Source organism: Andrographis paniculata, unplaced genomic scaffold (genome assembly GCF_009805555.1).
Source record: "Andrographis paniculata isolate CXL003 unplaced genomic scaffold, ASM980555v1 Contig21END, whole genome shotgun sequence".
NCBI lineage: Eukaryota > Viridiplantae > Streptophyta > Magnoliopsida > Lamiales > Acanthaceae > Andrographis > Andrographis paniculata.
Window position 1 is genome coordinate 3644940 of NW_026137502.1, and position 27249 is coordinate 3672188.

Consider the following 27249-nt stretch of genomic DNA (forward strand, 5'->3'; position numbering starts at 1 on the left):
GAGGCAGTATATCAAAATTATGTTAAATAAAAATTGGAATATAACACTACATTTGAAAATAATTTCAATCCACTATTTAATCATCAATACATAGTAGACTAGTAACTATCCTCAAACTTGAACCATATTAACAGTAAATCAAATTAAACTAAATTACAAAACTATACATACACAAGAATGAATGCACATTGTATTATATTTGTATATATATATATATGCATACGAATGAAGAAAGAGAGAGGGGAAGAGAAAGGCAGTGAGTCAAAGAGGTTGAGAATGGAGTTAATAAATATAATACTAAACGCAGGAAAACAACAAAACTGCTGTAATAATGAGAAGATTGTTGCGATGGTTGGTTGTTGGCCTGTCCGGTGAACACCCACACACCACAACACTATAAACTCCCAATTTCTCGTTTCTCGGGCCATCCAACTACTCACGGATATCAAGGATTTTTCTCTCCCCCCTTTTCAATTTTCCCCCAAATTAACCCTCCCCCATCTTCTCCTTATTATATTCATCAATCCCAATTCCAATTCCATTTTCCTGCTCGTGTTTTTCGCTCCACACCGCTTTTCTCCTTCGTCTCCACTCCAACTGCTGCTTCAATTTGATCGCCATTGCCATCAATCACAAGGTAATGTAAGCAATTGTTGTTTGGGGGTGTTGTGTTTGTTCGTCTCTGTTTTTTCACCTTTTTAAGCAAAGTGTATATTCTGCTTGTCTAAGCAAACTTGAGCAAGTTTGTTATTATTATTGCTATTGTTATTGTTATTGTTATACATTGCATCTACTGCAGGTTCATTCAGTTCAATGCAACTAACTGAATTGAGTAGCGTTGGGATCTATGTTGGATACATCCCTTTTTGACAAATTCGATTGTCATCATATCTAGTGTTTGCTTTTTCATTTCTGGACTTTAGCTGTGGTTGCAAACTCACATACACATACAACACTATAATTAGAATTTTGTGTATTTATTTTTGTCTGGTAGTCTTTTTCTACGATTTAGTTTGTTATGGTTAAAAAGGGATTGATTGACTGCATTGGATAGTGACTGAAGAGTTCTTGTTACTGCAGCTTTTCCTTTTCATTTTATGGATTGAACTCAAGGAATTATGGATAGCTTCAGCAACAATGGCGATGATTATGATGATTTCGAATCGAAATATTTTGATGCTGAGGAGCACATTGTGCAGCAGCAGGAATCTGATGCTGTTTTTGATTCCTCAGTAATTAGAAATTGGGGATATGATGTTTGGATAACTGCTCCTCAAAGTGTCTCCGAACGTCGTAGGGATTTTATCCGATGGATGGGAGGGAATTCTGTCGATGCATTTGATGGTATTAGTAGTACTAGTAGTAACTTTGATGATTTTCAGACAGGAGATATGGATAGAGTAATGGAGAATCGCGGGAGAATTTCAAGTTGTAATGAAGTTGAATGTTCGTCTACCTGTAATAAAGATGAGTTGCATTTGTCTCCGGGGTTGGATTCATACGAGCAACGAGATGTGGATAAGAATTTCGATGACATTAATGGAAGTGGGACAATAACAGGGTGTAAATTGAGGAATAGTTGGTTGAGTAGATTAAGGTCGATGACTTGCATGATGAGCTGGAATGTCGAAGACGAGAATGACGGTTACAACCAGGATCAAAGGATTCAGAGAGTTAAGGTTCATCACTATCGAAGAAAATTGAAAGAATTTTCGGCACTATTCACCGGACAAGATATTCAAGCCCACGAGGGGGTTATTACAGCCATGAAATTCAGTCACGACGGTCAGTACCTCGCCAGCGCCGGCGAAGACAAAACGGTTAAAGTTTGGCAAGTCGTGGAAGACGAAAGATTGGACACTGTCGATATCCCGGATGCTGATCCGTCTTGTGTCTACTTTTCGTTGAATCATTTGTTAGAGTTGCGACCGATAATGGTGGAGAAAGAAAAAGCTAAAAACCCCGACAGTGTAAGAGGGAGACAAGATCCGGCGTGTATCGTTTTACCCTCGAAGATTTTCCGAATTCTCGAAAAGCCATTGCATGTCTTCCGAGGACATACCGGGGAAATCTTGGATCTTTCGTGGTCGACGAACAACGTAGGTCTATCCATCACGAGCAAATTGAGTACCGCATATCTAGTATCGTACAACGTTAATGTTTTTCGTCGATTTCGCGCAGTGTCTGCTTTCTTCGTCCGTCGATAAAACTGTGCGCCTGTGGCAAGTTGGAGTCGAAAAATGCATCAAGGTTTTCCCGCACGGAGATTACGGTATGCACTTACTTTTTTTTACAGCTTGATTTGCTTCCATTTCTTTCTTTGGCTAAAAAACAAGTCTTGATCCTACGCAGTGACCTGCATTCAATTTAACCCCGTCGACAACGACTACTTTGTCAGCGGTTCGATCGACGGGAAGATTCGAATATGGCAAATCAGCGGCTGTAGGGTTGTCGACTGGAACGAAACAAGGGGTATAATTACTGCTGTTGCTTACCGGCCTGATGGTCAGGTCGGGTACTCGTCCTTATTTACTACCATCACGATAAAGTTACCGTATCGCAGCCTATTAAATTCGAATTCGATTACAGGGTGGTATTATTGGCTCCATTGGAGGACTTTGCTGCTATTTCGACTTATCGGGTACTTGTTTATTAAAAATCGTCGATAATTTTTCCTTTTTCGTGTTCGGTCGATCATACGTTGTCGTTTGTACAGATAATCACTTGCAGTTGGGAACTCAGATGTGCCTATCCACGAAGAAGTCGCCGTGCAAACGGATAACTAGCTTTCAGGTTAGCGCGATCTAACGAATACGATCGCTCGTTTTTGGACCGTGATAGGTAATGTAGGTTTCGTTTTTATTATCGCAGTTTTTACCGCGAGATCCAAGGAAAGTTTTGGTCACTTGTGCTGATTCAAATGTTAGGATCATTGATGAGATGAATGTGACTACTAAATACAAGGGTACGTAATAGTAGACGTCGAAATGTCCAGTGATTCGATTGTCGTTCTGATTCAACGTTCACCGTCGTATTTCTTTCGATCTTTTTTCCAGGCGTTCGCGGTGCCGGGAACTTTACTTCTGCATCCTTTACCGTTGACGGAATGCATATCGTCTCAGCATCGGATGATTCGAATGTATGCATATGGAACTATTCCGATCCGGAGGAGTCTTCGATCTCGCAACCGAATACTATTAGGTCGCTCGAGTGTTTCTCCGCCGACGCATCGGTTGCGATACCGTGGCCGGGTTTGAAATCGAGCAATTCATCGTCGTCTGCCATCACTTCGCCTGCTCTATTCTCCTTAAGCCAAGAATACTTCTGCGACTCGACTTCTAAGGTATCGGCAACTTGGCCGGAGGAGAAACTTCCCGACAAAGCCACCACCGCCGCGGCGGCGGCGGCCAAATCTCCGATCAGCAAACCTCAATACAAACGACTCAAGAATTGTTGCCAGAGTTCATCTAAATCTCATACATGGGGCATGGTTATTCTCACAGCAGGCTGGGATGGACGGATTCGATCGTTCCAAAATTACGGTTTGCCGGTATGCCTCTGAGACAATGATAGTTATATATATATATATATACATATAGATTCCTGAGGCTGTTAGAAAACTAGCTGATAGTTGAGAAAATGAATCCCTTACATATATTTGGAGGCTTTGTAAGGAGAATGAGCATTTGTTTAGAAATGCTATCTTCGTCTACCTATGATTTGCTAACTTAGTGCAGAAATAGATGATGTAAAGAACAGATCAGCTCAGGATATATACATAGATATATATATATGTGTATGTAAATAGACATGATCTAAATTGAGTTAATTGAGTAGATGATTGTTAGTTTTTTCTACTCATTAATATTTGCAGGTCTGTAATTTATAGCAGTAATTGAATGTAAAGGTGAAGGGAAAGGAGAAGGGGGAGATCTGTGAAACAGGAGAATGAGATGGTTCTATGAATCAATATTGAAGGTAGAAATACAACAATGGAAATATCGTTTGGATTATTCGAAGAGAGAAGAAACATTATCAAAAGACGATCGTTAACGCTACCTACAACACGCAGCATTGAGATCAGATCCAAATTACAAAAGGAAATTCCAAAATCGACAAATCAGTTATTCGAAAGAGAGCAGGATGCACAACGAACGAACGCAGTGAAATTAGGTCCAAATAGAGATATGCATCTACGTATGTATGTCTTCCAATTGCAAATACTGACCGCAGGATTCAGGCGGGGAGACGCTCGACGGCGGGGGGAGTAATGACGACATTCCCGGCGCGATTAGCGGCGGCGGAGGAGGTGGTGGTGGTGGTGGTGGAGGAAGCGAAGGAAGGATAAGCGGTGAACATGAGAGGTTGATCGTTCGCCTCCTCGTCCAGCTCGTCTTCTCCGTCGGCGTCGACGTTGACGCAGGAGCAGCGCTCCAGGGAAGCGAAGAAGGCGGCGGCGACGCTGGTGCCGAGCCACCGTGCAAGGCCGCCGTCCGCGACGGTCGTTGTTGAATCGCCGGTATTGTTGTCCTTCTCCATCCCCAAACAAATTTCTGAAATGAATCTAAGTTAATTTAATTACAAATAAAAAGGTCGGGTGGGTGGAGGAACGCATCCATTGGCCGGCGGACTGGACATCAATCATCATCGTATTCGTATTAGTATACCGTATACGTATTTGTATTCGAATTTGTATTGGTATTGCATTGAAGTTTTTATTTAACACGTATTTTATATTTTATACTTAAATTAACACATAATTTATTTTTAACAAATATTTTATATTCAATGTTAATATAATATCAATATTTTATTAAGTTATCTGTCCATAAATTATAGAACTATTCTTTCTAACAATGTAAAAATCAAATAATCTTAAAAACATCTGTAGTGTTAATCCACTTTTTACTTTATCATTTTATGTTAGAATTTTATACAATTTTTTTTATTTAGTATTAGTTCGAAATTAATTTGAATTAAAATACTGATTTAAATTTTGTTTAAATATTATTTTGATATGATATTTTATAAAAATATATATACATTTTTATAACAATTAAAGTTAAACATCTCTAATGACTAATAGCCCTCCAACAATTGCTTAAATTTAGAACTTAATTTTCCTAAAATTTATTAAATCATTTGTTTTAATTGTTTGTTACTTCTAAAGCGCTTCCAAATATGCTCTACCAAATTTGCTTGAAGTTGGTAATGAACTTCACAATCACGAAATTTTGTAATTTATTGAAAATAAAATTAAAAATTACGATGAACACTTTGTGTTACCCCATACATGGGATTTGCATCAGCATTGTCAGCATTCCAATATTGTATTGCATTTCATTCATCTTCAACAATCGTATTATGCAATATAATGCATGCATATATATTATATCTTTTAATTTTTCTCTACTTCAAAATCAAGTTGCATCTCGTAAAATAGTTTAACGAGATTGAAGTATTTCAAAGGCTTTTCTACATCTTTCTCTGCAGCCTTTTATATATTTATGAACTTGTTCATTTTCGAATTTATTGAACATACATAATTCTTTACAAATGTCCTCCACTTTGTATATACATATCATCCGTTAAATAATATTCTTGATTATTTTTTGTGACATTTACTGTCACTTGCACAACAGATGCATGTCATTGCAAAATTTCATGGAATAACATAAATTTGGTCAAAATGTTGATGTTGTTATTAGATTCTGCAATTGCAAAATAAGTATGTCATATTCACAGGTCCGTTGATGCAATTGCTTCAAAAATAATTGAACCGTTGATGTCGTTATTAGACTTCTAACATGTCATATCCATATATATATATATATACACATAATTCTAATGTAATAATTTTTTTTACATGGTGAAATTTTATTGGAAAATTTGAATATACAAATGGAATAAAAAAAAAAAATTGGATAAATGAAATGTGAATTGTTTATGGTTATTATTGTGATTATTTATTTATTTAATAATGTTTGAAATATATATATATATATTAATTTAATTAATTATTATGGTATATGAAATTGGGGGTAGTAAGGCATGCAAGTAGTTGGGAAGTGGAGATGAATTATATATAACTGCCGTTCTGTTGTGATGACAACTAAAATTCGTTGCCCGACCAACCAATCAACCTTTTATTCCCTTTTCTTTCAATCAATAATATAATATTATACTTCTATGATCCAATTAATTGTTTTATTGCATTCCTGTCCTCATTTTTGGGTTCTCTTTTACATTAAAAATTTTATTCCATTCTTTCCGTCCTGTTTGTAAGCGACCCATTTGAATTTTGTAGTAAATTAAAAAAAAAAATTTAAAAAATAGTATTTTATTGATTAGTTGAAGTGTATAAGAAGTTTTATAATATTTTTTGTCATTTGATTTTTATGTAAAATATAATTGTGTATAATAGTACATTTGTAATTTAAATAAAAATTTGGAGTATTTTAGTATTAGTATATGTGATTACTTTTACTAGAAAAAATAAATATTTTTAAATAAAATAGACAAAAATGATAAAAAAAAATATATTTAGAATTGAGACAAATGAAATACTATTCATCAATATGAAAATTTTACTTAGACAATATTATTGAAAATTTATTTGTATTAATTTTGTAAAAATGTCTAAACTTCAAAGTCGCAATCTGAATAAATTCTTTTAAAAACATTACATCAAATGTTATTGTTAGAAAAAAAAAATGAACAAGCTCACATCCCATATCGAAATATATATATATATATACTCCCTCTGCCCAGACAAATGTATTCATTTAAGATTTTATAATAGATTAAGAAATAATATTATTTTAATAGTCAGTAATATTTTATGTATATATATAATAATATATTTATAATTTATATAAAAATTAAAAGTATTTTGATATTAATATATTCTTATTTTTACTATAATAAAAAATATATACTTTTAAATGAGAGCGGTAAAAATGATTAAAATGATAGATGGAGTATATAATTGGCTTAAGATAAATCTAACTTCACACGGTATAAACTTCACTTAAAAATGCAAACATACATACTTGACCTAAAGCCGACGATGTTATAGGTTCAATATTGAAAAAATTTCGGAAGTGTTTGAAACAAATTTGTCTTCTCCATATTACTATATCTCTAGAGGGGCTTTTTACTACCCAAACAGATCCTCTTATACCGTACATCTTTCTTGGTATATTCAGATAATAGGTACTAATATAAAGTTACACCGGATATAACAAATTGATGGTATTAAAGCCGAAATGAAAAGTTAGTTGGTTGTGAGAATTCCTCGGTGATCTCGTAATTGAGAGTTAGACTAGACACAACAATATTCTAATTTTTTTTATTTTTTTTTATATAGTATTAAATCAAATATTTATTTATTTTTTTATATTTTCAAGATTTAAAAAAAAAAAATCAAAATTTTTATAATAATTCTCTTAACTTTGACTTGCTGCTCCCCGCCATGTGCTTAAATAGATAGCATCGTTCCTCCCATCCTCTCAACAATAGTTTTTCTCTCCATTGCATAAAATCCCATTTTATTTTCCACCAAACCCTACTGTAGATAGAGAGAGAGATCTAGTGTGAGAGAGAGAGAGATCTACTGTGTGTGTGAGAGAGAGAGAGCTGAAGTGTGTACTATATATATAGAGAGAGAGAGAGAGAGATAGATTGATGTAGATTTAGATATATACATACACTGATATATCCTCCATTCAACTCTTCTTGCTCAAATGAGTATTCCAAAGAGATGGATATGAAGAAGGGCTTGCACAGCAGATGTATTTAATTTAAATTTTATTATTATTATTATGGTTTTGATCAAATACCTAATTATTTATATAGTAGTATAATCTTTGGTTTTTCGATTTGTTTCTGCTGGCTAGCTACAAGCTGTTTGTCTTATGAGATGCTCATTTGGGCAAGCAGTGTTGAAATCTGGAGGAATTAATCAATTAATTAATTAAAAAATATAAATATATATACATATATATATATGTATGTATCATCTTCGTCCTGGGGAAGACGAAGACAGACAGGAGCGTGGTTGAAGCTACGTTTACATTTTAGGGTTTTGTATTTATTAATAACACTTTTCTTCATGCTGAAAAGTGCGACTTCAGAAATGCGACTTACTATTTTAATGTGAATTTCTAATAATAATAATTATTATTATCTTGTTATTATAATAAAAACAAAATGAAAAAGAGAAAAAATCTATGAAGCAAACCGCTGAGCTCTCTCTAGTCTTTTCCATTGCTGAGTTCAGACTTTCGATCCCGACTATGAATCCCTAATTTTTCCGATTGGGAGATGGCGACGAGTGCGATCCGTCAGGTACTTCTGAAGAGTTGTCCTTTCTTTGCTTGTTGATAAAATCCTGTGATTTTTCTTTGTCTTTTAGCAGTTTTATTTGTTGGATTGTGCTAGATCTGCGGCTTACTGTTTTTTGTTGCTATAGATTGATCGGTTAGCATTTACTTTGTGCAGCGATCGGGTTTTCATGATTTAATTATTCCTAGAATTACCTGGTTTTCGGTGATGCTATTAGTTTGCGAATTGCGAGGGTTAATCATTGGATTGTTTTGCAGCTACAATATATATATATATATATATATGTGTGTGTGTGTGTGCGCGCGCGCGCGCGCGCTGGGTTGTTGTCAATGGTGGATTTTCTTAGTTATCAACTTTTTTATTTTTTTTTTTGAACATATGGAGTTAACAGTGAGGTGTTGGATGGAATCGAGTGTTGATTTTCCCGTCCTGCCACTTCCCTGTAGGGTTAACATATTTTTTTTTAATTTGATTAATTCCAGGTCGAGCTAGTTTGAGGTGATGGCAGACACAGGAAATGTGGCTACTCTGACTGGAATTAACAATTTGCTGCTAATAGACTTGTAATTGCTTCACTGCTCCATTGCTCCCCCATGTCTACATTTAAATCAGATTCTGGTGGTTACTCTCGTGAGTCCATATATGGTTCACATGTTTATGGACATGATCTGAAGTCTTTTACGGGCGATTCATCAAAGCTAGATTTTATACACGGCTCTAGATGGTGGTTGAATCAGCAAGCCCTTGGTGGAGAATACTCTCATGAACAATTGAATGTGTTCAGAGCAGAGGCCAACCTTTCAGAGGCTGGGGATGTCGATCTAAATGGAAAACTAGGAGGAGAAAACAAACTGATTGAGGATTATTGCACTGCTTGCCCCAAAAGGGATGCTGATTCTTGTGTACACGCGATGTTGAAGCAATGTTCTCAGAGCAAAAACAAAGAGGATAGCTGGTTGCAAGAGTTTGAGGCAACTGTTGTCGATGATCTGCTCTCTAATGTTGATCTGATGGATTTGGTTTCTAGTGACTCCCTGCTACTCGAGCGTTCAAAGAAGCTATCATCTGAGGTGGATTCGCATTGGATAGGACTTAAAAAGACGGAGCCGTGGTGGCATGCTGGCGATAAAGATGAATTAGCATCTCTGGTCTCTCAAACATCATCTCACGACATCAGAGACAATGATGGCCCTGGAGCTCAAACCTTCCACGTTGAGAAGATTGATAATCAAGTCGATAGTTTTGATCAATTAAATGAACAAATTGCGAATGAAGCTATCTTGAATGCGGCTGACTGTTCTCAAGGTAGTGTTACTTCTTCGAGCCTTGGTAAGTTTCAAACAAAACAAGGACTAATGGATTGCTTGCAGCAAGAATCAGGTGTAACTTACAGGTATATCTTTTTCTGCTTTGGAGTATGGATTTTTGTGTCGTTAGTTTAAGCATATTCTGTTTCATTTAGTGTTCATTATAAAGTGAAGGAACGGATAGAGTACTTCTGATTCTTCTCCTTTGCATGAACAAGAATTAATTATCTGTCTAGCTCAGCTAGGTTTATCATGAACTATATCCGTGTTGTTGTTCTCGTACGTCAATTAGGGCATAAATGATAAATGAACCAAGCATTTCTGCGAAATACTAATAATTTTTCTTTTTTTGTGGCCGGTGGACATAAATGGTACCTAAAGTATTACTTCCTATCTGATTGAAGTTACAGACTAGCTATGTGTTCTTCACTTTCAGCTTTACAGACGACGCCAATACAACTTCCAGCAACAAAGAAGGTTCCAATACAACAAGAACAGATTCATCAGATGCCCAAGAATCAACAACCAGTGCTCTATCAAGAGCCCAGCTGTTAGAAGCACTCTGCCATTCTCAGACCCGTGCAAGAGAGGCAGAGAAGTTAGCGCAGACAGCCTGCAACGAAAAGGACCACGTCATCAATCTCTTCTTCCAACAGGCCTCATCCCTCTTTGCTTACAGGCAGTGGCTTCGACTGCTTCAGCTAGAATCATTGTGCCTTCATCTTAGGAGCAAAAGTCAGCTACCCCCGTTGATCCCACCATCTTTCCTACCTTGGGCTCGTAACAATGGCACAATAGCAAGGAAGAATCGGCACAGAGCTGCCAAGAAGAAGCAGGGCAAGCAGCGATGCCACGTTAGAAAATGCGCCATTGCGTTTGCAGTAGGTTTGAGTCTTGCTGGTGCTGGTTTGCTCGTCGGTTGGACCATCGGTTGGCTTTTCCCGGCTTTTTAGCATCCTACTTGTACATATGATATCCATTGATTGCACAAAGTTGCTGTGAAGTTTGGGCAGTCCGTCAACTGTGCAGGTTGGTTCTTCTTCCCTTGGCCTGTATATGTCTAAAGTTTATTTATCTTCTTTGCTTAGAAACTTTGTGTTACATTGTAATTATGCACATACTCATGTTCTCCTATTTGTGATCATGTGAAAATATGTATAATATATATAACTATATGTATAGTTGATGAGTTTGCTTTTTCACATTCTTTGTTCATTCAATGTGTGTTTGTCTGTTTGTCTGGCGGTTTGAATTTGGATTTGGATTTGGATTTTGAATTGATATTTTGATTTTTGAATAGTAAAAATTTTGAATTAAAATAGTCGTTGATGTGATGTTTTGAACTTAAAATTGATTTTTTAGTATAATATAAAAAAATAAGTATTTGATTTGATTTTTTTAAAAAAAAAAATTGATAGAATAATGAAATCTTGACAAATTTTCCAAACAAACACTCTTTAAGTATGTTTTTTTTGATGGGTTTGAGAAAATTTTGATTGGTTTGGGTTTGGTATTAAAATATTCTTCTGTTCTATAATAAAATTATCAATTTTTCTATTTTGGTTTGTCTTGTAAAAAGTATCCATTATTTATTTTTATTTTTTTATTTTAATAATTGTATTTTCTGTTTAACACTACAAATATCCTTACATAAGGTTATTAGAAGTGGGGTTTGGAGGATTTGACCTGAGGATGATTACGGTGCTGCAATCAATAGTAACATGTGTATTTTGTTTAGATTATATCGTATTTTGTCAGTCTTTATTTCAATTATAAAATTCAGTACAGAAGATCTCGAATAATTCTTGATACCTGAAGCTCCAGCCCTCTCTGAACTTCTCGCACAAGACCACTAATGCTATCGCCGAACTGCTTCATGTCTGGGAAACCAGATGCAATCTCACCTTGCAATTCTTGTAGCTTTTGCCCTGTACTAACTATGTACCTCTGCACTTCAAATGTCTCTTCCAAAAACTGCTCCATCCCTATTGCGCGGCCGCCGCCGTCGTCGTCGTCGACATGCTGCACGCGCAATGAAATGCAAAACAAATCAATCCAATCGACAATACCACCGTGTAGTCGTAAAGAAAGATTAAAATTGCCATACCATTCTCCTGTATAGGCCATCCATCTTGCTCTGGATCGACTCATACCGATCGACCTGTTTTTCGATGCTCGACGAGTTCGCTCCGAGTATGGACAACTGCTGCTTGAGCCTCTTGATCTTGTACGACACCCCGAGCGAATGGATGTCCATGTTCGATGCAGAATTGCTCGTCGTCCCTGCTTTTATCTCCTTGATCGGAGATTCGATCGTGAAGACTATATCATGTGTTGTATCTGGGTCTCTCGTTTTACGTCTGGAGACCCGTTTTTTATCTCGCCTGAGCAAATCGACGTCGGGATCCAGCCCTTTGATACGTTCCCGAAACCTCTTCGATTCGAGCTCCATTCTCGTCACCCGGCACCGGAACCCTTCGAACTTCGGCGTCGTGTTTTTAATCGAACGCCTTCCGTTCTCCGTCGCTGTCGAATACACTCCCTGTAAAAACATTCGGTCCGCCTTTGATTTCCTCAGAAGAGCTGAAAAAATCCAATCTTTCCGATCCAAATCCTTGCGAATTCTAACGAGATCCATCGAAAGCATTTTTTTTGCCGATTCAACCTCCCGTTTCGCTGCTTCGACTTGCCTAATCGCCCGCTCGATCTCCGTTTCGACGCCATGATGATTCGATACATAAAGTTTCAGCTCCTCGGAAAGATCTTCGGCCTTTTCCTCAGCTTCGCGCCTTCTATTATCCATTTCTTCGATCAGATTCTTCTTCATCTGCAATTCATTAACACATTCATCGCGATTCGTTTGGACAAGTTTAACCTCGTTTACAAGAGCATCGATTTGCTGCCGGAGCTGCCTTCTTTCATCGAACCAGCTCTGTTCTCGCGCGGCGAAAATGCTTACGACTTTTGCATTAGCTTTCGCTTCCTCGGTTCTTCTTTTCTTCAATTCTACGACGTGTTTCTGCGTGCATTCGAGCTTCTTGAGCAGCCTCAGCGCGAAAAATGCACAAGATACGCCGAAAATAATCGGGCACAAGCTATCGATCCTGTCGTCAGATATGACTGTAATAGATCCTGAGATGTCTTCCTTTTCATCCATTGCCTACAAGATCAATCACCATTGAAGAGTAAGCACAAGAAGATGTAATTAAGGTTTAAGATCATACAAAATGATCTTTGTTTTTACCTGTTCTTCAGAGCTCAACCCCTCTTCTCCTTCTTCAATATATATATATATATATATATATTTTTGAAAATTTGAAATCCAAATTGGGATAAAAAATTTCAATTCATTGCAGTCATATACAAAGAAATGAAAAATTAAACCTACATGAAATGGAAATTGATGATAAGCTATATTGACTCTAAGTGTTACCTATATATATAACAACAGCAAATTAACAAAACCTATAAAATGATATATCCTATGGTATATTAAAGTGTGAATCTCCTTAGCTTGTAGAGAGATACTGAAGAGTGAATGATCCGATGCATACATAAAACTAATATTGGCCCCAACATTAATCCTTGAAAGCCATTGATGTCCCCCACCCACCCACCTACCCTATGCCTATGTTTGAGGTGCATTTGTTTCCTCAGATACCAAGAAGAGAAATTTCAGCCAAGAATTCATAATTTTGAGTTTTGGCCACCAAAATTTTGATTTTCCAAGGAAACCAGGCTTTCATGGGACCAAATCCATTGAGGATATCATATGACCAGGGATTATATATATATATATATATATATGTGGCCGCGGTTCAAGTGTTAAGTCAGCGTGTCAATGTCAAATGTGTTGAATATCGACGTTGGAATTCCCAACTACTTTATAAGGAGTGAAAAGTTACTTCATTTACAATAAGTTGAAATTTCGAATCTTTGTTTTAACATATAATCAATTGGTTTTCATCTTAATAAAATGTGTATAAACAATACATAATACATAATAATAGTTCATGCTATTAATAAAGCAAGGGTAATAGACGTCGGCTTTTCCAGATATATCTCAATGTATTGGTTTATATTGATTACATCAAACTTTTATAGAGATTTTTACAATTTCTTTTTTAAAATAAATTATATAGTATTAAATAATTAAAATATACTCCTCAATCTCAAACATTTTTACAACATTCTCATAGCAAACATTTTTCAATATTTTTAAAATAAAAAATAATTAATTATATTTAATTTATGCATAAATAAATAAATATATTATACAGTTTATCCTTTATTATCCGAATAAAAATAAATAAATAAATAAATATATTTTTTATGACATTATTTAATTTTCAATACATAATAATATATATAAACAATACATAATACATAATAATAGTTCACACAATATATATTGTTATTAATAAAGCAAGGCTAATAGACCTCGGCTAATATTATATTGTATAATACATAATACAAATATTTTGTAAAATCAATAAATTTAAAATTATTATATTAATAATTTACATCTAATTAAAATTCTAAGCCCAGTATGACAATCTGGGCCAACGTGGTCGACCAGGCTCCGGTTCAAACTCAACCGAGTTGAACCGCTGAACCGGTCGACCAATTTAAAAACTAGAATTGTAGGGCTTTACCTTCAGAGAAGGAGCCCTTCCAGAAATTCTCGACGGCCCGAGTCAAGCCCGGGCCGAAGAGGGGGTTTGGAAATAGTTTTCAACCAGCAATAGACGCGCCTCGGTTAGAACCTCACTAGCTGCGTCATTGCCCCAAGCGCAAAGATGCTTTTAAAGCTTCAATGTCCGTCCCTTTATATAGCTGCACTGAAATGCACATTCTCTTCCATTGTCGATGTGGGACAGTTAGTTTTTGCAATTTGCAAATTAATAATGGCTGAGAAAAATAGAATTGCAAATTATTGAACAACAGAGACTAAGCACCGCTCCGCCACCGCCACCACCGTTCTGTCGCCGGAGGCCGACTGTCCGACCACCGTTGGCCGGTATGCGTTTGTATATACTTGTATTGAAGTTCCATTTAGTTTTCGTCTTCTTCGTTTTCGGATCTAATCTCGCATTTATTTCTAGTGTTGAAGGAACCCTAAAATCTGAGTTTACAGATGTACGTGCTGTGGTTTGTTATTGCTGCTATTGGTGAGTGTAAATTTTTGTGATAGGTTCTGTTGGAATTGAAGTAATCACTGCAAATCGATAGTTTTTAAACACGAAGATGGATGTTAATTCAATGTTTTAGCTATTCAACGATAATTCCAAGGAATTGTTGTTAATTTCTTCTGTGATGCTTATATGGTATGAGTTGTGTAGGCTCTGTTGGAATTGAAGTAATCATTGAAATTCGATGTTTTTAAACACGAAAATCGATGTTAATTCAATGTTTTAGCTGTTCAACGATAATTCTAAGGAATTGTTGATTTCTTGCGTGATGCTTATTTGGTATGAGTTTTGCATAGTTTGGTATTAGTGATTTTGTTCTAAGAGCATTTACTGCATAAAGGTGAACATTCTCTGCAAACAAGATAAGACAAATACAAGACTAAGCTCATAGGCATACAATCTTTTGCATAATTAGAAAGATATTGAAATTGTATGAGTAATTGCCTATTGAAGAAGCATGTTATAAAGAGGTACATCATTGCTTGCTTGCTTGCTTATATTGATAAATTCGATCAAATTATATTGAGCAATATAGATTCTAAATTTGACGATGAAGACAAGCCATTGTTATTTTTGTTTTCCGTACCTCCATTCTTTTAAGAAGTTTCTGGATACTGTTGGTATGTTTTAGTCTGACCTTTAGAACCCGATCCAAATCATAAACGGACCTGAGTAGCTCTAATTTGAATCAAAATTTCACCCAATTCAATTTAGACCTATTCTTCTTCTTCTTCTCCATGGAGATCGCGATATGTATATAATATATGTATGTCTCCGTGTTAAGCTTTGTGCTCGTCGAATTTGTTCCGATCCTATCTTGTCCCTTCTCTCGGTTCTATCATGTTCTTCCTATTCAAATTATTGTACCAACGATCGACATCTAATGGTGTTGATATTCATAGGGAGTAGCTGTGATCTGAACCTACTAGATCATTCCTCTACTTTCTATATGTTTTTTCTTTAATTTTGATTTCATATGTTTATTTATTTAATTGTTATAGGCTGATATTTTCTTGTCGAGAATTTGTGTTTGCAGATCACCCGACAGTCCAATCGATACAAAATAAATCATATCATCATGCCTGTAAAGTTTCTTCTTGTCTTCAAATTCAAGCATTGTTTAGGTTGGCTTTTGTGGAGAAGGCTGATGTTTCTATTTTGTCAAGTGAGTACTTTGTGAGCTTTGTTCGATTATCCATTTTTGTTTTTGAGAAATATTCTAAATTCTGGAGTTTAAGAAATTTTGTCCTAACATTTCTTGTCGCCCATAAATTTAGATTATTGTTGAGATTTTAAAAGTTAAGAATCCAAATGTATGGCTATGTCTGGACAGTCTTTTTTGGTGAATTTTGATACTGTTATATTCAAAAAGTCTAAAAATCTTTTTAAGGGTGTGTTTGTTCGGAGACTAGATTGGATTTACACTGTTCATCCAATTTTTTTCTCCCAAAAATATCAAATCAAACATCTATTTTTCATTTTTTATATTATACTAAAAATCAATTTTACATGTCTAACACCTATTTATATCACGTCGTACAATTATTCAAATTCAAAATTTTTACTATTCAAATTCTAATTCAAAATCCAAACCAAACACAAAGTGAATCCATCTTTTAAATATATTTAATATTATAATAGTATTATATAATTATATAAGTATATATTTATATACTCTCTATTATTTTAAATTATTTATATTATATAAACTTTTATTTTTTTTATAGAATAATATATGAATTATATTTGTATTAATATATTAAAATAATACTCTATCAGTCCGGCGGATTTAAAATATTTGGATTTTGACACAGAGTTTAAAAACTGATAAAAGTAAAAAGATGGTTGATACTCTTATTTTTGGAAATTTAGGGTGTGTTTATTTGGAAGATTGGATTTTTAATCCACTATTCATTCTACTTTTTTCTAAAAAAGAAAAAATATATCAAATCAAATACCTATTTTTTATTTTTTATATTATACTAAAAATCAATTTTACATTCAAAACATCACATAACACCTATTTAAATGACATCGTACAACTATTCAAATTCAAATTTACTCTTCAAAACCCAACTCAAAATTCAAACTTCAAACAAACACACCCTTAGTCTATTCCTTTACTTTCTTTCTTTTATTTAATATGTCAATTAAATTTACTATATTACTAATTTTAATAAAGTCAATACTTATATATAACAAATAACAAATATTTCTATTTTTATTATTTTTTTAATAAAATATTAATTTTTCTTAATATCGTATCAGACCAAGACCAAGGGGTTCAATTTTAGTGAACTAAACTTTCAGAACTTTTATCAATGTGAGCCAATGTTTGTTTTTTTCTTATAAAAAACATCACATGTATTATTATTTTTATTTGGATGATATTTATAAAACATTTAATGAGATATATTCTAATGATAATGATTTATTACCAAATACTATTGATGCTGTATTTTTTTGTCTATCTTATGTCATTTCGATGATAGTATTCCCATTGAAAAAGAAAATATGAGACTATCCTAATTTATAAAGACGAATGACTAATCTATTTAATGCCAATTTAAAATTGGAATCTAAATCCCCAAAAATTAAAATTGTAAAATCATAACCAAAATCTTATAAACAAACACATTCTAAGAATTTTTAAGCTTTTTATTTTCAGTTAAGCATTACTAAATATTTATTTCATTATATATAAATATTCTATAAAAAAAATATATATATTTTTATAAAAACTTATACTTTTTCGTGCAGTCAAAAAATATATATATTTTTTTTATTTTGAGTTACTTAATTATAAAATAACTACTCTTTTAATTCCATTAAAATGTCAACAAAAATTTAAGTAAAATATATTTGATAAATAATTATTTTATAATACAAATAATTATAAATTAAAATTAAAATAATTAAATAACTTAATTAAAATTTTAAAAATTATAAATTATTAAATTTAAAATATAATTAAAACGTATAATTATATTTTAAAAAAATAACAAATTATATAAGACTGTAAAAAATAATAATAATAAACACTTTACGTGTGAGATGAATTAATTAATTATTTTTTTATATATAAATATTTTAACGTATAAAACAATAAAGACAAGAGTAAAAATATTTTTATTTTTACTTTTAATACTAACTATTATTAAAATAATAATATTTTTTAAACAATAAAATTTTTCTCTTGTAAGATTAAATAAGCCAATAGTTTTTTCTAATACTGCTAAATTGACGGGAGAGTCGTGTGATAGTTACCCAACGTTAAAACACCGGAAAATATAAATAATACTAATAATATTATGTACTAGTTTTTACGTCTGATTCTCGAAGTTCAATCCACACTATCGAAGGGCATAATTTCATCCTAGCCCTCAAAATCCAATCTTTACTCTTCGAATTTCCGGAAAATTCTTTGGACTACAAAATTCTCATACGGATCATTTCAATTCAACCCTCATCTGCTCCAAATCCATGCTTGATTTCACGGGAAAGCCCGAAATTGCGCCAGCAAATTTCCCCAATTTCAGAAATTTGATCGGATCCTCTTTCAATTCCTAAGCTTTGTCGCCCAAATCCATGACCCAAGTTCAGGCCTAGGGTTCAGAACTTCCCTTCTTTCCCTAGCTATTGATTTACACCCTTTTGGTCTACCATGGCAGCTGCTTTGCGGTGGAAATCATCGAGGGACACAGCTTCAGTGGCCGTCTCACAGTTAAGATGCTTGTTTCATAGCCATATCCAAGCGGGACTGGATACTGATTTTCGCAGCAACTCCAATCTGTTTTCTGTTTCTCCCTTAAATTTCAAGCCATCAAAGCGTAAACCTCTTGTCGGAGACTTAATTGATGGCGGTAGAAATTCTCCCAAGTTCTTTAGCAGCAGAATCAGAGTTCGGTGCTTTAACTCCCGTGGGGATCCGCCCGAGGTGTGGCAACCTCCTGGGAAGGATGGTATTGTGATCAGGTCAGGGGATGGGCAGAATATAGCGTTGGGCGGGGGATTTGCTTCTGCCCAGAAGGAGAATTGCTGGGGCGGGTCCAATTTGGGGGCGAATTTCCCAACTCCTAAGGAAATTTGTAAAGGACTTGATAAGTTTGTTATTGGTCAGGAGCGAGCTAAGAAGGTATATCATTTTGTATCTTAATGATTAATGGCTGGTTTTTATCTTATTAGGGTGGGAAGGAGTTATACCTCCATTTGATGTATCAAATATTCCCTTTTTTGCGTATTTATAATGACAATGTTGATTGCAGGTTCTTGCAGTTGCAGTTTATAATCATTACAAGAGGATATTCAATGATAACTCAGAAAGGTGAATTACCTTTTGAACAATTATTCCTTTTTGTTTAAGTTTCTGCATTTTAGATACGGTTCATGATCAGGTTTAAAAATGCCTTAATTTTATATCCCTTGCTGTTTTGTCGACCTTAGAGAGTGTTGTGTAACAATGGAGTTTTTCAAAGCCTGAGGGATATCAACTTTGTGACTGTTAATTTATGTTAACACTTGAATTTTTCTATTTTTACTTGTCATCAAGTTAGCCATCGACACATAATCATGTATATCGATTCTGTGCCTGGAATGACAGGTCTTCTGGGAATTCAGATGGCGACAAAGCTGAGGCGAATGATCATGAGAATGTGGAGCTTGAGAAAAGTAACGTTCTTCTTATGGGGCCTACTGGTTCAGGTAACTTTTGCAATAGTTTCCTTGTTGAGTGGTATTTTCTGCCTGGATGGAGGAGCAGTGTACGCTTATCTTCTCCATTATGTGATGTTCTACTAAAATTTTGATTGACCTATTGGCTTTTGAGAAATCTTCTCAGTATTTCTGTGGTTCTATGGCCTGTCATTTGCCTTCTCATTCTGATTGTCTCAATTTCGGAAGTCCTTTCTTCCCTTTAAGTGTTCTTGGGGCTCTACTAGTTGTTGAAGTATAGTTTTCTTATATATGGGATACTTTTAGAACCAAGAAGAAGTAGAAGATGTGCCCGAAAGTATTAAATTGCTTGTTCCGAATTTTCTTTTGGTGCATCAATTTTGAAGATCCAGAATCCATCATTACTGTTTCACTATGTGCTGTTGTCACTTGTCAAGGACAGGGAAGACACTTCTTGCCAAAACTTTGGCACGCTTGGTAAATGTTCCCTTTGTAATTGCCGATGCAACCACACTTACTCAGGCAAGTCATTTTTTGATTTCTTTTATCTTGCCGTCAGATTTTGTAGGACATGCTTATTAATTTATTTAATACTAGGATTTTCTCTTACTAAGGCTAACCCATAGATGAATTTTACTCTAAAACTAGTTTTCCACATGACATTATTTAATTTGGAAGTTTAACTTTCATTCTTATAACCCTGTTGAATTTAATCTTATTTTCAGGCAGGATATGTTGGGGAAGATGTTGAGTCCATTTTATACAAATTGCTGACGGTGAGCTCTGTATAGTTAAATCTCACTTTTAATTGACACCATTTGCGCGTATCAAATCGTGGCTATTGGTATTTTGGATTTCGACAATATAAAACAAATTGCTACCTGAGCAATACTTTGTACATGTGGCAGAGGTAGTCTTGGGTCATATTGAATGTTTTTCTAACATGCTTTGGTTGTGTTTGATGATGAAAATGATTCGGCTAAAACCCTTTTTGATCTTTATTTGGCTGGTCATGCTGATTGTACTCCACTTCAGGTTGCAGACTATAACGTGGCGGCTGCACAACAAGGCATAGTTTACATTGATGAAGTTGACAAGATTACCAAGAAGGTGTCTCCTCGACTATAACTGTCAAAATGTGACCCAGACAAGTATTTATCACTACAGATCATGATATCCTACTTATCTTATTCCTGTAACATCATCTTGTTGCATCTGCAGGCTGAAAGTCTCAATATTAGCAGAGATGTCTCCGGGGAGGGTGTCCAGCAAGCACTGTTGAAAATGCTCGAGGGAACTGTAAGCACATAGTTCAAATTTATTTTCTGGTGTGAAATCTTCTTTTGTTTTTTGTATAGGAAGGTTTCTTTTATCTGAATCATTTTTAATTATCCATCTGAAGACTTAATTATTTGAGCAATCCAAAAAATGGGCGTGTGCTTGGAATTCCTCGAATTTGAATAAAGTATCTGAAGTAGCTGCTGAAAAGATTATTTAATGCAGTATCTGCAAATCATCTGTTTGATCCAACTCCCTTTACACGACATTTTTCCAATAACCATTCTTATCACTCTATGTATAAGCAATTTCAGTTCACTGCTTTTACTCTCCGGCTTTGTCTTTTGGAGGATTTTACCAAATTTTTATTATTCGCCAAATATTTTTTCCCAAATCAAACACCTAATTTCATTTTCTATATTATAGTAAAAATCAATTTTACATTGAAAATATCACATCAGTATGCATTTATGTCACGTCGTACAACTATTCCAATTCAAAACTTTTACGGTTCAAATTCCAAATTCTAAATCCAAACCTCCAATTTTTACTATTCAAATTGATTGGAAAAATAATTTTTGCAAATCCAATTTGCGCAACTCAATTTTGCAAACACCTTATTTGTGCAAAACCAATGTAAAATCAATTTAGTCAAATCAATTTTGCAAATCCTAAGGTGTTTACATCAAAAAAATCAATTTTACATTCTGTTACTATTTTAGGATTTGCGCAAACCCTTATTTTGTGTACAGCGCCCCAACCGGTGGCCTCAACAAATGCTAATAGGGCTAGATATGCCCGAGCCATATTTCAAAGTTTACTAGTTTTTCACCTAATGCAGAATTCCAGACGCACCCAAAGCTAAAAAAAAAACCATTGATGAATCAATTAGTTGTTTGGGCTAAAACCTTTTGTTGATTTATTGTTTTCACCTTCAGATTGTAAATGTTCCGGAGAAAGGTGCTAGGAAGCATCCTAGAGGAGACAATATTCAAGTAAGTGTTAAATATTTTCATGGTTTATGAACCTATATATAAATAGCTTTTGGATAATAATCCTAATTTTTTGTGTATGTTATGGTGAAAGTTTGGTGAGTAATGTTTTCTCATTATTTCAAGTAGTTTCCATTTTTGCAATGTAGCCGTAACAAGTGATCAATGTTTTAAGGCGTTTGTGGATATGAGTATAAGACTCTTTTTGTTGATGTTATGTTCTTCCCTTTCCATTTAATTAATTTTAGAGATTTTTATTTCAATGGATCCCTTATGCGGAAATGCTTATAGTTTCTTATTTATGAATAGAATTTATTGTATTAACAGATTGATACGAAGGACATTCTCTTTATATGTGGTGGCGCGTTCATTGACTTGGAAAAGACGATCTCGGAAAGGTCATATTGCATTATTCCAAAGAGTTGTACTCTTTACCATATTTTATGTATGTATTTTTCAAAATTTAAGCTTTTGATCATTTCTTTCAGACGACATGATTCTTCCATTGGCTTTGGTGCTCCTGTTCGTGCAAACATGAGAACAGGCCGTGTTACAAGTGCTGCCATAACATCATCCTTGCTGGACACTGTAAGATTACTAAGAGCTCATGAATTTGCCTTTGTGTTTGACATGCTTGTGATTTGTGAAGCTGCCCCACCGACGATACTTATGTGATGATTGTAATTGTCTTTTTTCTTGTAATGATTTCCAGGTTGAAAGTAGTGATCTTATTGCATATGGCTTAATTCCCGAGTTTGTCGGACGGTTCCCCGTAATTGTCAATTTGTCAGCACTGACTGAGGATCAGCTCGTTCAGGTGACAATCTAATTCTGTAATTGTAAATGTCGACTGGTCAAAATCTAAGTCTTTATGTGATGCCTTTTCTGGAATTTAAATTAAATAAAGCTTTTGCCTTCGCAATTCCTATCGTTGTTGATAAACTGAACATTATAAGGAATCAATTGCGTATGTTTAACTAAATTACAATTCTTCGGAAGTACTTCAACCAATGTATAAAATATGTTTCCTGCAGGTTTTGACTGAGCCTAAAAATGCATTAGGGAAGCAGTACAAAAAAATGTTCGAAATGAATGGAGTATGTATTCCTACTCCCTCTTTCATTAAATCTATTTTCTTGCATCGATAATTTAATGTGTCAAAGCTTAAATTCCTAAATACATCCTTTCAGGTGCAATTGCAATTCACCGAAGATGCATTAAGACTAATAGCTAGAAAAACAATAAGTAAGAACACAGGTGCTCGTGGTCTGCGATCCATGTTGGAGAATGTTTTAATGGATGCTATGTATGAGGTTTGTCATTCATCTCTTAAATAATCGTACGGTTAGCTTGTACTAAAAGAACATCCAAAATTATATGCTGCCTTCTCTTGCAGATCCCGGATGTTAGAACAGGGGATGATATAATCGACGCAGTCGTAGTGGACAAGGAATCCATTGGCACAGACGAGCGAGGAAGTGGCGCCAAAATCCTCTACGGCAAGGGGGCATTAGAGCGTTATCTCTCACAGCACAGGTCCAAAACATCCGAGGTTAGCGCGACTCTATATTACATTATCTTACATTCTTACACCAACCCCTATAGGCTTGATTCTTGATTTTTATTTTTTATTTTTTAATTTGCTGCAGACATCTGTAGACCGGCCTGAAGCGGAGGCGGAGCAGGACCTACCGTCAATAGCCGCAATGTAGATTATTATTCGAAAACGGTAATGGCAACGGTAACGGTACGGTGTTGTGTTGTTGTGGTTTATTAGGGGTTACTGTAAATGGATTATAATGTATGCTCTCTATTTAGGGAAAAATGTGATTGCGAAACCATTGTTGTTGTTTATTGGGACATGTTCTTCTTTCACTTATGAATCCTCTTGCCTTAGCTTTGGTGTTAATTATTGGATTGGATAAGGAAGGTAATAAGGGTAGGATAAGTGGGGTGGGGTGGGGTGGGGTAGGGTAGGGTATACTGCTGGCTGGTGAAGACATACAGTGAAACTTCTATAAATTAAAACGTTGGGAATGGGATCTAAGAATTTTATTAATTTATAGAACGATTTTATCCAATTCGAATGAAATTAGTGGTTCCAGCGTGATGTCCGAATAATGACATTTCGGATAAAAATTATTAAAATGACTTTAAATTTTTTTTAAGCAATTAATTACTAATTAAAATAAGGTATTAATTTGTTTATCAATTGTTTCTGCAATACCATTTTGGGGAAGACAAGAGAGATATTGAAATTTTGGTCTTTATGGAGAAAGTGGTTTAGTTGATGTGCAAGAAGTGGAAATTAAAAGTTGCACAAAGTTTTCTCATGTTTTTGGAAATTATTGCATACAATACGTTAAAAAATTTGCACGAAACTCTTTTATATTATTTTGTTATATTGTATATCTATAAAATATTAATTTATTTTAATTATTTTGGTAAAAGTCAAATAAAAAATTTATTAATGAATGAATAAAGTATTTTTTTTTAAAAAAAAAAACATTGCAATAAATCGTCTAAAAATGGAATCTTGTGCAATATTATAAAAAAAATATAATAAGAAAGTCTCATACAAAATTTTTAAATCATAAGAAAGAATGATGCAAAATTTTCAGATCATAAGTAATTTTGCTATCTAAATAATAATAATAATAATAATAATTTAATACTTTTTGTCTATACAATAAAAGTAGTAAAATATATACTTACCAATTTAATGGAAATAATATTATATACACTCAAATGCAAACAAACCTTATATTGTTCCTCGAACTAAAAAAGAAAGAATGGATGTGATACATCAGTTAAAAAGAAAAAAGTTATTGCAATGCTTTATTATATTAATGGATCTTGGGCCCCATTCTTCATAATTTACTGTAAAAAGCATTTTTAATTTATAAACGACTTTTCTTTTCTTTTCTTTTTTTAATGTTTTTTAAAAGGATTAAATTCATGTGAATGGGAATTTTTTTTTTTTTTTTTTTTTTTTTTTTTTTATGACTTGAGAATTCTTATTTGTGTGTAAATTAAATTTGTCATAGAATTTAATAGCCTATGAATTAAAATAATATTTGATCTTATATAATTAAATAGATATTTAATTTAATATTTAGAATAAATAATTTATTTCTCAGTAATATTATTAAATAAAAAAAATATATATATTTAGAATTTGAAATTAAAGTTTCATTACACTTTTTGTTTGAATAGTACTTTTGGTGTTTTGGTGTGATATTTTATTAAAAAAATAATACTTTTTTCGTCCCACATCATTTGTCTTTATTTTATATTTTCGTCCGTCCCACATAATTTGTCCTTTCTATTTTTGAAAATATAATTATGCACTTTAATCGCATTTTAAATTTTAAATTTTATAATTTTTTTAATTTTAATAAAACTATTTACTTATCTTAATCTTAATCTATAATTATTTTTATTAAATAATAATTATTTTTATTAATACATTTTTTAATTACTTACTAAAGGAGTATCCTTTTAGTGAAATTATGTAAACTGAATAGTTATATAAATTTGGGTTTAAACTCCAAACCACACACACTTTTATTTTTTATGATTTTGATAAAAGTGTTTTTTTTTGGGAAAAAAGTCCAAACTTTTAAAGAAAATCATCATTACCTTTTGGTGTGTTAACTTAATTTACTACTTAAAAAAAAAAAAATTGTTTTCCGTTTAAATATTAATTTAATACTCTGATGTCTTGTTAAAATACTATTTATGTCCATTTGATTTTGCATGAATTTTAAAAAAAATACGTTAAAAAAGTTGTAAAAAAAAAAGTGATATCTACTTTTTAAAAAATAAAATATTTTTTGATTAATTCTAAAAAAAAATGGAGCATAAATTTAAGATTTTGATTTGAAGATTTTTTAATTTTATTTTTATAAAAAATATAATGAATTGTATCGGTAATAATAAAATATATATTGAAAATCGTGTAAAAAAATATATTAGACAAGCAAACTTTAGATGATAAAAGAAATATATTTTTATTATGAATCCTAAAAGTTATACATTAAAATGAGAACATAGACTAATATTGTGATTGTTTTGTAAAATAATTTAAAAAAATATTTGTTTGATGCGAAATATAAAGAATTGTATAAAAAAATATAAAAAAAATAAAAATATATATAATATATTAATTTTTTTTTGAAAAAAATATTATTATTATTATTATTATTATTTTTACAAAAAGGTAAACAATAATTGCCTTTTATATATAAATTAAAAAATAATATTCTTTTCATCCTATAAAAATATGTTTATATTACTGTAGAATATTTTCCATATGCAATATTTTTTTAAGCGTATGATTTATTGTATGAACTTCTTTATGAATTGATGTTTGATTGTTTAATATTTTCTAAATTAGAAATATCTTTGATTTTTTTATTATATTATATTATATAAATAATATAAAATAATACTTTTTTCGTCTATGAAAATTAGCACACTTAAAAATAAATATGTTAATTGAAAAAATTGATAAAAGAGAAGAGTTAGTTAGAGGTATTTTTTGAAATTTAATTAGAAATGAAAGTAAATGACGAGAAAATATAATAAGTGAGTGGTATTTATTTTTAAATAAGACTTGAATGAAGGACAATAATTAAATATTGATTTGTTGACTTTGTCAAAATTGATAATGAAATAAATTTAATATACATATTAAAAATAAAAATGAGAATAAATTTAACAAATAAAAAAAAATAATATATAAAATATACATAAATATTTTCCAAGTTGCACATGACCTGTGTAAGTTCAAAGTGAAAGTAAAATGAGCCCATAGACAACAATGACATAGGTTTTGGGTTAAAGTTTTTTCAAATAATACTCCCTCCGTCCCAAATAAGTTACAACATTTGCTTTCGGCACGAGCTTTTAGGTAGATAGTATTAAGTAGAGGATAATTTAGAAATTATGTGATGTAACATACTGAAAAGAAAATATTGTAGGGTGTTTGTGATAGAAATTAAATGTAATTAATTATTTTTTATTTTGAAAATATTGCAGGGTATTTGGGACATACTAAAAAGAAAATGTTTCCGTGTTTGGGACGGAGGGAGTATTAATTAAGTCCAGATAGTACATATTTTATATTAATATAGTATAAATACAACACAATAATGAAGAACATATGACATACTTGTATAGAACACATGCTATCGTAACGATTTCCCCAAATAGCATTGATCAAAAGTTCAAAGATATTTTCTAGTTTCTTTGATAGGTACTGTATGGAAAAATTAATACGATACTAATTTTTTTCAAATAAAATACAGTAACGGTCATATTATTTAATCATGCAAGATTCATTGTGATACTAATTCAGTAGCCATATCCTAAGATTCTTTAGACATTACCGTAGGTAGCGCTGGGCGGCAAAATTAAATATTAATTAGCCCATGCTATAAATCTAATAAAAATAGAACA

At 32.9% G+C, this 27249-nt stretch overlaps 4 protein-coding genes, 1 long non-coding RNA gene and 1 other non-coding gene across 7 annotated transcripts; 4 read left to right on the forward strand and 2 right to left on the reverse strand.

Annotated features, from left to right (window-relative positions):
• Positions 1 to 393: 393 nt before the first annotated feature.
• Positions 394 to 3893, forward strand: LOC127245085 (uncharacterized). The gene is made up of 8 exons (XM_051265729.1): positions 394 to 637; positions 1081 to 2099; positions 2182 to 2272; positions 2353 to 2510; positions 2590 to 2641; positions 2717 to 2793; positions 2872 to 2965; positions 3057 to 3893. The coding sequence occupies exons 2-8, from the start codon at positions 1119 to 1121 to the stop codon at positions 3560 to 3562; spliced, it is 1959 nt and encodes a 652-aa protein (XP_051121686.1). The 5' UTR covers positions 394 to 637; positions 1081 to 1118; the 3' UTR covers positions 3563 to 3893.
• A 4326-nt stretch (positions 3894 to 8219) lies between these two features.
• Positions 8220 to 10855, forward strand: LOC127244885 (uncharacterized). Its single transcript, XM_051265466.1, has 3 exons — positions 8220 to 8349; positions 8829 to 9739; positions 10090 to 10855. Exons 2-3 carry the CDS (start codon positions 8940 to 8942, stop codon positions 10604 to 10606), a joined length of 1317 nt encoding a protein of 438 aa, XP_051121423.1. The 5' UTR covers positions 8220 to 8349; positions 8829 to 8939; the 3' UTR covers positions 10607 to 10855.
• LOC127244886 (uncharacterized) lies at positions 10555 to 13239 on the reverse strand. 2 transcript variants are annotated; one of them, XM_051265468.1, is made up of 4 exons: positions 12898 to 13237; positions 11761 to 12813; positions 11466 to 11675; positions 10555 to 10703 (listed from the first exon to the last, which is right to left on the reverse strand). In XM_051265468.1, exons 2-4 carry the CDS (start codon positions 12808 to 12810, stop codon positions 10671 to 10673), a joined length of 1293 nt encoding a protein of 430 aa, XP_051121425.1. In that variant the 5' UTR covers positions 12811 to 12813; positions 12898 to 13237; the 3' UTR covers positions 10555 to 10670. The 2 variants fall into 2 exon arrangements, with proteins under 2 accessions (XP_051121425.1, XP_051121424.1); XM_051265467.1 differs by lacking the exon at positions 10555 to 10703 and having other exon boundaries at positions 11202 to 11675; positions 12898 to 13239.
• Positions 13240 to 14226: 987 nt separating this feature from the next.
• Positions 14227 to 16226, forward strand: LOC127244737 (uncharacterized). The gene is made up of 3 exons (XR_007837326.1): positions 14227 to 14673; positions 14759 to 14824; positions 15882 to 16226. It is a non-coding gene; the product is annotated as an uncharacterized LOC127244737 (long non-coding RNA).
• LOC127245221 (U4 spliceosomal RNA) lies at positions 14301 to 14454 on the reverse strand. The gene has a single exon (XR_007837419.1). It is a non-coding gene; the product is annotated as a U4 spliceosomal RNA (small nuclear RNA).
• A 1951-nt stretch (positions 16227 to 18177) lies between the features above and the next one.
• LOC127244945 (CLP protease regulatory subunit CLPX1, mitochondrial) lies at positions 18178 to 23682 on the forward strand. Its single transcript, XM_051265555.1, has 15 exons — positions 18178 to 18980; positions 19111 to 19169; positions 19446 to 19546; positions 19959 to 20042; positions 20246 to 20292; positions 20552 to 20626; positions 20738 to 20815; positions 21733 to 21789; positions 22114 to 22184; positions 22275 to 22374; positions 22499 to 22603; positions 22821 to 22883; positions 22977 to 23099; positions 23183 to 23338; positions 23436 to 23682. The coding sequence occupies exons 1-15, from the start codon at positions 18510 to 18512 to the stop codon at positions 23496 to 23498; spliced, it is 1653 nt and encodes a 550-aa protein (XP_051121512.1). The 5' UTR covers positions 18178 to 18509; the 3' UTR covers positions 23499 to 23682.
• Positions 23683 to 27249: the final 3567 nt, after the last annotated feature.